Genomic DNA, 13,491 nt, shown 5'->3' with positions numbered 1-13,491 from the left:
TAACATTTGTGTCGAATGGTGTATAATATTATTAAAATTTACAAGCTAAAAAGTGCATGATAAGTCATTTGCAAGGTTTAGGATGCTACAAGGTTAAAATTGTAAAGTTTATGGGTGAATTTATGTATTCAGCCCAAAATCTATATGTGTTAATGTTTTATGATATTTCTGTAATCTATATTACTTATTCTTTAATTATTTAATGTTAACCAATCAAAATATAAAAAATAAAAAGAAAAGAAGATAATAATATTTATAAAATTTTCATTTTTTAATTTGATTCTAAATCCTTTTAATACTTAATTACATATTCATAAATATTTTCAATTATGTTTTCTATTTAAATTCTTAATTCCATGCAAAAAGGAAAGACTAATTAAGAGATTGAAAGAAAAAAAAAATACCAATGATGATTGGTTATTTTTTATTGATTATTACAATGTATATAATACTATTCATGCAAACAGACTCCAAGTCCAAGCTATGTTAATTGTTCAATTTTTGTTATTTTAATATACAAACCACAATGCAATTAGCGATTACTCCTAAGACGGGAGTTAGTAATAATAAATATAAATTTTAAGCATTTTTTTTAATTGATTGAAGGATGAAATAAAATAATATTGTAAATTATACACTAAAATACAAATCTTCTTTGAGTTAACTAAAATTTACATGGATTTAACATACGAGCACCTCGTATTTTTATAAAAAATAAATAATCAATTAAATCATACATGATCGATAAATTTTGAATAAATGTTAGATATTATTATAAAATTTCTGAAAATCACGTTCACCGTATTAACTTAAAAAAATTGCGAATTCACAGCAAAATAGGCAAAAATTTAAATATAAAATTATTTGTGCATTCAACCAAAAATGTTGCAAATGATCCTCTATATAACTATTTAATTGTAATATATCTATACTTGTTTTGGAAAAAAAAAAAAAAAAAAAAGACCCTTTTCATTAAATAAATAAATTTTCCATCTCCAACTCAACAGCCACTAAAATCAGATACACTGATATAAAATAGAAAAACCCGAAGTACAGAAGCAAGAAAGAAAGGAGAAGATAATAATGTTGATAACTGCGGGGGAAGCATGTCCTTTCTCTCCCATTTGCTTCGCTCTCTCTTCTCCTACTAATCATAATGTCTCCAGAAAACTCTATCCTAGGCTTAAAGCTTCTGTCTGCAGAGCTACCTTCTCTGTCCAAAGCAAACCCAACTCCACCACCAAGCCATTAGATACTAGCCTTAACTTCAACAGGTATTCTTTTCTCTCTTTTGCTCTTTTTTTTTTTTCGTTTTTTTTTTCGTTTTTCTTGAATTGAATACTCTTTAGAGATTTGATTTGAATTGATTATCTATCTGTCGGTGCTTTACATTTTTTACAGTTTTTTTTTAGTATTGCACTTACAATTTCTCACTAAAGATTTGTTTTTTTTTTTTTTTTTTTTTTTTTTCATTCATAGTTTTGTGTTCGCTTTTATAATCTCCGTCTGCCCACCTCTTAAACTTTGTAATTACGTAGTTTTCTGAAATTTCATTCTATATTGAGATATCAATAATAGTCATGGCGTATATGAACTAGAAGTTAAGGTGACGTGACTTTTGCTATTGTTCTTCAAATCAGACAAACATTGCTTAAAATTTATGTTTGGTTTCAAAAATTATGGATTTAGTAGTTTTAGTGATATTTGAATTCTTCAGTACTGTATAAATTTGTATGGTAAATAAAAAAATAAACCCAATTCATTTTTTCTTGTCCACTTCTCAACATTGCTAGAAATAATTTTATTTTGCTTTTGTTGTAATACTCTATTACTCTTTTCAGCTGTGAGGACTCAGTTTTTGATCCATTAGGTATTAATACAGATGTATATTCTGGTCTAAATTCTGCTTGGGAAAGATTACTAGCTTTGTTATCACCAATATCTGAGAGTGCCTCAAGTGCAAAAAGGGATAAGCCTTCAGCTCGAGGAGTTGCAGGTCTGTTTTCCAGTTTTGGTTCTTAAGAATATTGAATTTGCAAATTGTGTAATTAGCTTTTAGCAATTAAGCAGAATTCTTGTTACAATCGCAGCTGCAATTGAGGACAGTTCTATTGATTTTGGGGACTTCTTCAAAGGTCCATTGCCAGGAAAATTTCTCAAGCTTCTGGGATTCTTGGCTTTATCTCGTCTTGGAATATATATACCCCTTGGTGGTGTAAATAGAGACGCTTTCGCTGGAAATTTAGATCAGAATAGCTTGTTGAGCACTTTGGATTCATTTTCTGGTGGAGGCATTGGTAGACTTGGGATATGCTCCCTTGGTATTGTTCCCTTTATCAATGCGCAAATTGTGTTCCAGCTTCTCGCCCAAGTTTACCCCAAGTTGCAGGATCTCCAGAAAAGAGAAGGTGAAGCTGGAAGGAAGAAAGTACTCCAGTATACTCGATATGCTTCAGTTGGGTTTGCTATAGTACAGGTATACTACGCAATATTCTACTGAATAATAGGCTAGCTAACTTGAACCAAGAGTCCTTGAAGAACATATTGAATTCCATAAAGTTTTTGGTTGTTCAGTGCTAGAGTTTTTATGTAAATATATGTGTTCAGACTTCAGAGTAAATGAAAATTTAATGGGAGGCCATGCCAGTGATTTAGATATTTTCATGAGACAAAAGAGAATCAAATTGATTGAGAAAAATAAGTGATGACATGATATAGATGGAAAATCATCAAAACACCCCAGCTTATGCTTCAACTTTTGAGTATAAGCACTCATTATTCATTACGAAAAAGGATTCTCTTAATTACTCAAAGAAGTAACTATCTGAGGAAAAAAGTTTTATGAGAACTGATTTTGACTCTTGAAGTTAAGCAAATAGTTAGATTTCAGATTTATTTGTTGTATGGTTAGCATCACTTATCAGTTTGTGGATGATTTATGCACAGTATACATTATATCAAAATGTTCTTGAATTTCAAATCAATGGTTCATCTCATAGTACATGTTAATGTAATTTGTAAAATTTTTCCTGAGATTTTTTAATATCCTCTTTGTTTTTTCCCCTTCATGACAGGCTATTGGCCAGGTTCTTTACCTTCGTCCCTATGTCAATGACTTTAGCACACAGTGGGTTTTGTCATCTGTAACTTTATTGACACTTGGCTCTGTATTTACGACCTACCTTGGTGAACGAATCTCTGATTTAAAACTTGGAAATGGCACATCTCTTTTGATATTCACGAGCATTATTTCCTATTTGCCGGCATCTTTTGGTAGGACTGCTACGCAAGCATTTCAGGATGGTAACTATGTTGGGCTTGTCACAATCATTCTCTCATTCTTCCTTCTAGTCCTTGGCATTGTGTATGTTCAGGTAATCATTGGTAATTGTAGTGATAAAATATATTTTAGTGGAAGAATGGAAACATTAACAAATGTGAGAAGGGTTTCAGGAAGCAGAGAGAAAGATTCCACTCAACTATGCCTCAAGATACACCAGCAAAAGTGGTGGACTTCAAAAATCTGCTTACCTACCATTTAAGGTTTGTATCCCAGGTTGTTTTATTATTCATTTTCATTCAATTTTTAAATTTTAAAAGTTTGTTGTCCTTACAACTAATATTTCATGGCTCTTGTTGACAATGTGCTGACTTTTAATATTCACATATCTATGAAGACGATCATTATTAATTAATTAATTAAGTACAGATTCACTTAATCCAAATTTATGAATGCTCAATTTTGGTATATTGCTATTGAAAATGTTCCACCGAAGCATATCAACAGCTTGGTTTCATCGTGCATTGTAGGATTTCATTATTTTTTGCGACGGCAGGGAAATTCATATTGCTTGTGGACCATAGTTCAACTTGTTAACAGAATACTGTATAATCATCTTCCTCGAATACTATGCAATTTATGAAACTTAATAGGCTATAAGGGTTGGCTTGTGCACATTTGCTTAAAAGGTTAAATGCATAAGATCTGTTTGAATTGTGAAGTTTACTTTGTGAAGGTAAAGGGAAATGACATGCAATTTTCTTTTTCATTCTTTGTGAGGAACAAGAGGCCAAAGAGTTCAATCTTTACTCTCTAGTTCCAAATTAAATTATCCATCTATTTGGAGACATTATCTTTGAAGCAGCAGATTTGAAATATTATACCTTTGCTTGTAGCCTTGTAGAACTTGTTTACAAAAAATATGATCATTGATATGAAGAGGTGACACTGTCAAATCTGGCAAGTACCCGAATTTGATGTTTGTTCGTGGAAACCAATGACAATTGGAGATGGAAGCATTAATAAGTGAAATGATGATGAAATGCATAGACCTATTTAGAGATCAGTAATGAAAGGTAAAGTGTGTGATAAAGAGAAGCATCTGATTGGCACATGTAATTTCAGTGGATTAAATAATCATGATAATGTTATTTATTGGTCAATGGAGAAAATAAGAAGAGGAAGCATGATGGCTCATGAAGGTTATATTACACCATTATGAAGCAACAAGAAAGCAATTGAGGTACTTCTTAATCTGGTGCCTGGAATGGCAAATGTGGAAATGAAGATTAAAAAAAAAAAAAAGAACTTTGACTTTGGAAGAGCTTCTCTAGGACTTGGATACTGTCTTATAATTAACTTATTGTGGTTGCAACATGTTCTTTGTCAGAGATAAAATTCTATGAAACGCCATTATGTCTTGCCTCTTATGCATGATTCACTTTTTGCGTTCCATATTCATTAAACAAGATTTCCACTGGTGATTAGCTCATAAAGTGCTCTGCTTATTGACATAATTTCTCTGTGCTCAACGTTTTGGAAATATTGTTGTCTATAACCCACTCATATTGCATTCATTTTCTATTCTAGGAAAGATGAAGATTTTGCAGTTACTTGAACAGGTTTGTTTATTCAATTTGTAGACATTATTTTCTGACTTTGTAGCATTTAAGAATGTGAAGCTTACCATATTGTATTTCCTTCTTATTTTATAACCACAAGAAGAATGAACATAACATTCAGCAACTGAAGTTGATTTTTTTTATCATTTTTATCTGCATGTAAAATTCACTTACTATGTTCACCTCCTCAAGCTATGACACCTGTACCTATTCCCAAATTATACACTGCAATATGAAAGCAACAAGTGGAGGAGCCAAAGAAGGATATGAAGAAAGTGATAGCATAATGAGCATACTATTAATTAAGCAATGTATTATTTTGCACGTGCAGCTATCTTCCTTTCACTAAACAATAAAATGCTTCTTGCAGTTGAATGTTTTTTATTGATGTATAATGTTTTATTGTTTGTGTTTTCAGGTAAATAGTTCAGGAGTCATGCCAATCATATTTTCTACATCATCATTGGCTCTTCCTGGCACTCTTGCAAGATTCACTGGAATATCTGCGCTCAAGAATGCTGCAGTGGCTTTGAACCCAGGAGGTAAGTTTTAAGCTGGTTGAGTTTGTTGAAAAATGAAAATCTATCTTTCAGAAACTGCTTTTTTTCTGTAATAAAATTGTTATACTATAGACAGCTGCTTTTTTAATCTCTTACCAAGTTTTATAAATTATATAATGACAAATTTGCTGTATTTCAATAGAATTTTGATAGAAATTTGCTTGTTCATTCTCCCAACCTGGTTGGGTTTAAATAGGCTGAAGTATCCACAAATTTGGGTATAAATTCCTAAATTACAGCCCTAATTGATGCCCATTGTCTCCTAATTATGGCTGCCAATTACAGCCTTAATTGGCTTCCTAATTGATGCCTAATTTGTCTCCTAATTTGACATTTACAGCCTTAATTAGCTCCCTAATTGATGCCTAAATTGTCTCCTAATTGATAGTTATTTACAGCTATCTTACAACAGTATAGTCAATTAAGTACAATAGTATACTAACATCACTAACATCCCCCCTCAAATTGATGCTGGGCGATCAAAAAGCATCAATTTGCCAACGAGAAATTGATGACGCTGTCGTGTCAAAGATTTGGTGAATACATCAGCAATTTGAAGAGTAGTGGAGACATGTGGAAGAGAAATGACACCTGTATCGACGGCCTCTCGAATAAAATGACAATCGACTTCGATATGTTTGGTACGTTCATGAAAAACTGGATTTGTAGCAATTTGTATGGCACTAGTGTTGTCAGCATGCAGAGGAGTAGAATGAGGCTGAGGAAATCCAATTTTAGCAAGTAACCCACGTAACCAAACAATCTCTGAGCAAGCAGCGGACATAGCCTGATATTCAGACTCAGTAGAAGATTTTGAAACACGGTCTTGTTTCTTACTTTTCCAAGATATCAAAGAATCGCCAAGAAACATACACCAACCAGTTATAGAGCGTCGAGTGTCTGGACAACCGGCCCAATCAGCATCACTATAAGCAACAAGGCGTACGGGAGAGCCAGTAGGAAAGAATAAACCCCGAGAAGATGTGCCAAGAAGATAGCGAATGATTCGACGAACTGCCACTAGATGTAAGTGACGCGGAGTACTCATGAATTGACTGACTTGCTGAACTGCAAAAGAAATATCGGGCCTTGTAATAGTCAGATAATTCAAACTGCCAACTAATTGCCGATAAAGAGATGGATCAGGAAGAAGATCTCTGTTTTGACTATGGTACTTGACGTTTAATTCCAAAGGAGTATCAACTGGGGATGAATCTTGAAGGCCTGCTAAAGTAATCAAATCTTTAGTATATTTTTGTTGATGTAAAAATATTCCAGAACAATCATAGTGAACTTCCAGCCCTAAGAAATATGTAAGTGGACCAAGATCCTTCATATTAAAAGAAGTTTGAAGAGATTGTTGAAGATGGAGGATCGTTGATGTGTTAGTGCCAGTGATAATAATATCATCTACATAAACAAGGAGTAGAACAAAACCAGCAGAAATCTTATGAAGGAACAAAGAGGAGTCATATTTACTTTGCACAAAGGAAAACTGAAGTAAGGTAGACCGAAACTTGTCAAACCAGGCACGTGGAGCTTGTTTTAGGCCATACAAAGACCTTTTTAACTTACACACATGTGTTGAAGATGAGGAAGTCAAACCCAGAGGAAGTGTCATATAAATATCTTCTTTAAGATCACCATGAAGAAAAACATTTTTGACATCCATTTGATGAAGAGGCCAACCCTGAGAAGCAGCAACTGCAATAATAGTACGGACAATAGTCATTTTTGCAACTGGAGCAAAGGTCTCCTCATAGTCCACTCCGTACTTTTGCTTATTGCCAAGAGCAACCAGTCGAGCTTTATATCGATCCAAAGTTCCATCAGAACGAAGCTTGACTGAATAAACCCATTTACATCCAATGGGCTTAACATTTGGAGGGCAAGGAAGAATTTCCCATGTATGATTGTCGTGAAGAGCTTGAAGTTCGTCCTGCATGGCTTTTTGCCAACATTCTTTCTTGGAGACTTGTGAGTAACAAGACGGAATAGAAATATCAGATAAAGTTGCAGAATATCCAGCAGGATTATTAGAAAAACCATACCGTCTTGGAGGTCGAGATACTCTGGTAGATCGACGCAGAGTAGTTTCAGAAGAATCAGACATAGATGAGGCATCAGTCTCGGGAAGAGGCACCGTTGGTTGACGTCTTTCGTACACAAATCCAGGCTTAAACCGATTAGGAACAATTGGTAAATCCTCAAAAATTGGAAGAATGGGAGAAGTAGAAGAAGACTTAGCAAGATTAGGAAAGAAATATTGATGCTCAAAGAAAATAACATTTCGAGAAACACGGAATTTGTTAGAAGTGGAATCATAGCAAACAAAACCCTTTTGAGAAGAATTATAACCCATAAATGCACATTTAACTGATTGAGCTGAAAGTTTATGACGTTCATGAGAAGGTAGATGAACAAAACAAACACAACCAAATGTGTGTAAATCATGATAATTAGGATATTGATGATACAGACGAAAATATGGGGAGTCAAGATTTAATACCTGAGAAGGCATTCTATTAATTAGATAAGTTGCAGTAGATAAGGCTTCAACCCAAAACTTAGATGGAACTGAAGATTCAATTAACAAAGTTCGGGTTACATCCAACAGATGACGATTTTTACGCTCAGCAACTCCATTTTGTTGTGGTGTATAAGGACAAGAACGTTGTAAGAGAATCCCTTGCTCACGAAGAAAATTCTGAAATTCATGAGACATATATTCTCCCCCAAAATCAGATCGTAATATTTTAATACAAGTAGAAAACTGAGTCTTAACATAGGCCAAAAAGGTCTTGAAAACAGAATATACATCAGATTTAGAATGAAGGAAGTATACCCATGTATATCTACTGTAATCATCAATAAATGTCACAAAGTATTTGTATTGAGCATGAGAAATAACGGGCGTAATGCCCCAGACATCACTATGAATTATATCAAAACATTGGATAGCACGACTACCATTAGAAGGAAAAGGAAGAGTTTTGCTTTTACCAAGTCTACATGTGGAACAATCGAAAGGAATCTTAGCAAGGAGTTCTTTATTGCCCAAGAAACCAGAATTTGATAAATGAGACAAAATAACAGGATTAGGATGACCTAAACGTCTATGCCATAGTTCACTCTGACTAATAATTGTAGTACAAAATGAAGATATATGAGGAATGGAAAATAGTAATGGAAATAGTCTCCCAACTTTAGGCCCCTTCGCGATTACTGTCCCCGATGCCTGATCCTGCACAAGACAACCATTACGAGAGAAATGGACATCATAATTGTTATCTACTAACTGACCAACCGAAAGACGCTTAGTTGAGAGCTTTGGAGATATAAAAACATCGTTGAAACATGGTCTAAGATCTCCAATCTCAGTAATAGGTATTGTACTACCATTTGCAATCTGAATTTCAGTTGAACCATGACATTTGCGAACATTGGTAAGCATGCTAGATGTGTTTGTCATATGATTTGAGGCAGCAGAATCAACAAGCCAAAGTTGAGAGGTGAAGGTATTCTTACCTTGTATTCCTAAGACGGAGAAGGCTGAAATAATCATTTGTTGCACCATTTCTGGAGTAAGAATCACAGGTTCAGCAGCTGAAGAGGGAGTTGTAGAAACTGTTGGAGTAGCAAAATGAGTGAGATTATTTGGTGCAATTGGGGCAGCATTCGTTTTTCGGTTTTGAGGCCGTGTTGGACACTCCTTTATGACATGTCCTGACTGTTTGCAATAATTGCAAAACTTCTTTGCACAATTGGCAGCAATATGGCCATAATTTTTGCAGTTATAACATTGAATTCTACTCATGTCCCGACCCTTTCCTCTTCCTTAGGCAGCAAAAGCAACCTTGACAGTATTTCTTGTTGGAGAGAGTTTTGAATGAGAAGACGTTGTTTTTCGCGAAGTAATTCACCAAAACAAATATCTAAAGAAGGTGAAGGAACACGACTCATTAAATTTGAGCGAAGTGTCTCAAATTCAGACCTCAACTTCATTAAGAATTGATCTCTTTTGCTTTGCTCATGAATTTCTTGAAGTATAGAGAGAGATTCTACAGGCACTTTAGCATAAATAGTGTCGGTAAACTCAGCCCATAAATTCTGAAAACCAGAATAATATTCCTGAATGGAGAGATTTCCTTGGGAATAATTAGCAATATCACTCTCCAATTGAAAACGTCTTGCAGCATTGTCTTGATGGTAGACCTTTTTTAAGTAATCCCACATGGCTTTTGCAGTTTTAGAAGACCTCAGATTAGAAGCAATAAGAGGGTCAACTGACCCTAGAATCCATGTCATTACTCTTGCATCTCTAACTTTCCAATGAAGCAACTCCTTAGCATCTTTAGGAGCTGGATCACTTCCATCTATATGGCCCAATAGTTCTTTTCCTGTAACAAAGAGCTGAAACTGAAATTCCCATGAAGAGTAATTTTTTCCGGTGAAACGAACATGAAAACTCTCAACTGCATTTGAAGTTACCATCTCAAATAGCACAAGGAGACCAGAAATGCAAAAGTAGCAATAACAAAACTAGGAACAGGTCTATGAGAAGAAGCAGCAAACCCACCAAGATGAAAATCCTACAAGCAGAAAGTTGCAGGATAGAAATATGTCCACCAGAATCTCTTCCAAACGAAGAGAACCTCCAAATAGAAATTCAGAATTTCTATGACCGAGAGTTCATCAAAGATATGAACTAAACAAAGAAAGCAGAAACAAAAACTGCAGAATTAGAGACAGCAGAATCTGCACTTTGTTCTTCAAAAAACAAAGCTGAAACTCATAAAAGAACAGCTCTAAAATTGCCTAACTAGGCTCTGATACCATGACAAATTTGCTGTATTTCAATAGAATTTTGATAGAAATTTGCTTGTTCATTCTCCCAACCTGGTTGGGTTTAAATAGGCTGAAGTATCCACAAATTTGGGTATAAATTCCTAAATTACAGCCCTAATTGATGCCCATTGTCTCCTAATTATGGCTGCCAATTACAGCCTTAATTGGCTTCCTAATTGATGCCTAATTTGTCTCCTAATTTGACATTTACAGCCTTAATTAGCTCCCTAATTGATGCCTAAATTGTCTCCTAATTGATAGTTATTTACAGCTATCTTACAACAGTATAGTCAATTAAGTACAATAGTATACTAACATCACTAACATATAAGGGTTTGCTGTGATGACTATCCAGTATCAACTTGGCTCACAGCTAATCTAATGTTCACTGCAGAGTGCTGAGATAAGCCTGTCTTTCTTCTTAGAGTTGTAGAAGGAGTCAAGCACTTTGAGTTTGACTCAGACTCAACTAGTTTTTTAGCTTGTTCTAGATTGTCCATGATTTTGCTAAAATTGAACTTTATCCAGTTTTTAGTCTTTATGCTAGTTTAAAAAAATCAAGCCAGGCATGGGCTGCAGTCCCTTGAAATATCTTGCAAGTAGCTTTGTTATAGATTCTCTTTTACCCCATTGGTCAATGTTTAACCAAAATAGATAGTCCCCTATCCATGTCTGTACTTTAAGTTACTCTCTTTGGCTTTCAGTTTTACACCTTTTTCGAGTACATGCAAACTTTTGAATGGAAGGGCTCCCACTTAGTTGAAATAGGTTCTCTAGAGGAGTCCAAAAGTTTCCTGGTCTAAATCAAATTTCTTTACTGTAATTGGGACTTCAAATTTGAATGTCAAGCTAATGGGGCTATGTGAACTGAGCTGATCAGAATAATTTAAAATTGGCTTGAGCTTGAGCCAAACTTGATTGATGCCACAATGACTCGAGCCTGGACAATAGCATATTCTGCTTGTCTCACCTTGCATCCACCCCCTATTCCTACCTAGTTTGGTGATGGAGACGCTCAAATTGGGGGTGCTGTGGGGTGGGTTGCAATCTTTCCAATCCTGATGTTGTTATTGAATTTGTAACAGCATAACTGAGGATTCAACCACAGAATTGATCTTAATAAACTGATCACAATATATAGGCAGTGGACAATTCTTTTTTTTCTTCCCATTATTCATTATTCATATACTATCCTAATTTAACCAGATAAAAATTTTTGTAGGTTCATTTTATCTCCCCACCAATATCCTATTAATAGCCTTTTTCAACTATTACTACACCTTCCTGCAACTGGACCCTGATGATGTGAGTGAACAGTTGAAACGCCAGGGTGCATCAATTCCACTAGTTCGTCCGGGTAAAAGTACAGCTGCATATCTGAAAACGGTAATTTCCTTCCGTTATCAAGAGATATGAATTATACTTATTTTCCATTGTCAATCCAGGATGTTGAATTAGTAACCTCATACTGGCCTTACGTGGAATATGTACATGTATGTACGTGTGTATTTGCCTGAAGTCCAAATAGATAACTCTAAATTATACAGGGGTCTTAATGGTGCATCAAATGATAAAAATTATGATGTCGAATAGCTTTAAAAAGATCTACCTTTGTAAGCTTTATGGTGCATTAAGGCTTGCTGGTTAGAAGGGGAATTTGCATATGCATGTTTGAATTGAAACTGGTCGTAGTTTTGGTGCAGAGAATTAAGAATAATTGTATTTAGCTGGAGACACGCCTTTCTAGATCAAGCTTTTGTTTTGTAGTTACTGTGGGATAAATTTTTATTTTTTATTTTTTTATTTTTGTCATATCCTGCTTCTAGAGCATAGAAAGGTCCGAAGTAATTAGAGGGCTTTACTGAGTTAAATTTTATTTTATTTTTATGGTGGATGGTATCATGTCCCCCACCCCTCTGTTTTTCCTCTCTTTTCCAAAAAAATTGCAATTGTCGTCAATTCTCCTATTTAAAATTGTAATTGAGGGCTGAATTGTGTCTTCCCTCTTTGCTATTTTAAAATAATGGTGCTCATAGGATGTCTATTGCAGAAATAGTTTCAGCTTTTCAGCGAAAGACATTTATGCTTTTGTTCAGGCAACATTACTGCAAATGTTTGTCCAATTACTCTGTGGAACATTTCATTTCCTTAGATGTCGAAAAAGTTAAAAACCTTTCATTTGTTTCATCTGGACCAAGTCACTGTTGCATATCAACTTGCTCTGCAATTACTTATCTCTTGCGGTTTTAAATAAGCCAGAGTGCTATGTGAACATTTTGATCTTGTATACTTATGGTTCTCTCCTTCAGTTTGTAGCTTTGGTTTCACTTTTCATCATGCAATCCTCTGCAGAAACTACTATGAAGTTTTTTGATAGCGGTTTCAGATTCTGGAATTACTTTATCCATTGTTTGTCTTGCGAAGAATTTTCTACTTAATATGTGCTTCTAATGGTTTGTAATATAGGTTCTCAGCAGAATATCAGTTTTGGGTTCCGGGTTTTTGGCAATACTGGCTGCTGGTCCTGCAGTCATTGAACAAATCACACACTTGACAGCATTTCGAGGATTTGCAGGCACGTCTGTACTCATTCTTGTTGGCTGTGCAACAGATACAGCAAGAAAAGTTCAAGCAGAAATAATATCCCAGAAGTACAAGAACATAGAGTTTTATGACATTGATAAATACAGTTCCTGAAAGATACTCTAATCCTGAGAGGATTGATCCTTTTGAACTGTACAGTACTTCCGGCACAGCATGAAAATTTCTTATCCAAGGTTTCGTGGTGATACCTTCTTTTCCTTTTGTGTTAGGTTTCTGGTGTGTGTATTATACATCTTCTGCTTTGCAAATTGATTTAGGCTGTAACTTGTACATACTGCAGAAGAGCAACCACAGGTTTACTAACTGTAACTTTATCATAATTGCAATTACCATAAGAAGTAAATCTTTTTGTTGTTAAATTAAGAGCCCCTTTCCCCTTATTCTTGATCTATGCTCTATTCTACTGTTAGTCCACTGGTATTGCTTTTTTTTTTCTAATTTTTGATTAATTGTTAACGATTTCATTTGCAAATGTTATTTTACAAGAAGCTCAAGCATCAATAAAAATGTTAAACGGGCAAATGCAAAGTTAAAAACTCCATTCTTCTAGTAGATATTGATGATTTTAGTAATAAAA

General features: G+C 34.7%; 1 protein-coding gene and 1 long non-coding RNA gene across 3 annotated transcripts; both read left to right on the top strand.

Annotated features, from left to right (window-relative positions):
• Nucleotides 1–1,016: 1,016 nt before the first annotated feature.
• Nucleotides 1,017–13,273, top strand: SCY1 (SECY homolog 1). Of its 2 annotated transcripts, XM_012222093.4 has the most exons (8): nt 1,020–1,274; nt 1,842–1,996; nt 2,091–2,476; nt 3,075–3,374; nt 3,454–3,543; nt 5,321–5,444; nt 11,533–11,696; nt 12,777–13,273. In XM_012222093.4, exons 1-8 carry the CDS (start codon nt 1,084–1,086, stop codon nt 13,005–13,007), a joined length of 1,641 nt encoding a protein of 546 aa, XP_012077483.1. In that variant the 5' UTR covers nt 1,020–1,083; the 3' UTR covers nt 13,008–13,273. The 2 variants fall into 2 exon arrangements, with proteins under 2 accessions (XP_012077484.1, XP_012077483.1); XM_012222094.4 differs by lacking the exon at nt 11,533–11,696 and having other exon boundaries at nt 1,017–1,274; nt 12,777–12,980.
• LOC149494044 (uncharacterized) lies at nt 3,550–5,314 on the top strand. The gene is made up of 3 exons (XR_016322070.1): nt 3,550–4,523; nt 4,871–4,902; nt 5,095–5,314. It is a non-coding gene; the product is annotated as an uncharacterized LOC149494044 (long non-coding RNA).
• Nucleotides 13,274–13,491: the final 218 nt, after the last annotated feature.

This window comes from Jatropha curcas, chromosome 8 (assembly GCF_041381405.1).
Source record: "Jatropha curcas cultivar XTBG-Jc1 chromosome 8, XTBG_Jcur_1.0, whole genome shotgun sequence".
Lineage (NCBI taxonomy): Eukaryota > Viridiplantae > Streptophyta > Magnoliopsida > Malpighiales > Euphorbiaceae > Jatropha > Jatropha curcas.
Note: the sequence above shows the minus strand (reverse complement) of the source record. Positions and strands in the feature narration are given on the sequence as shown.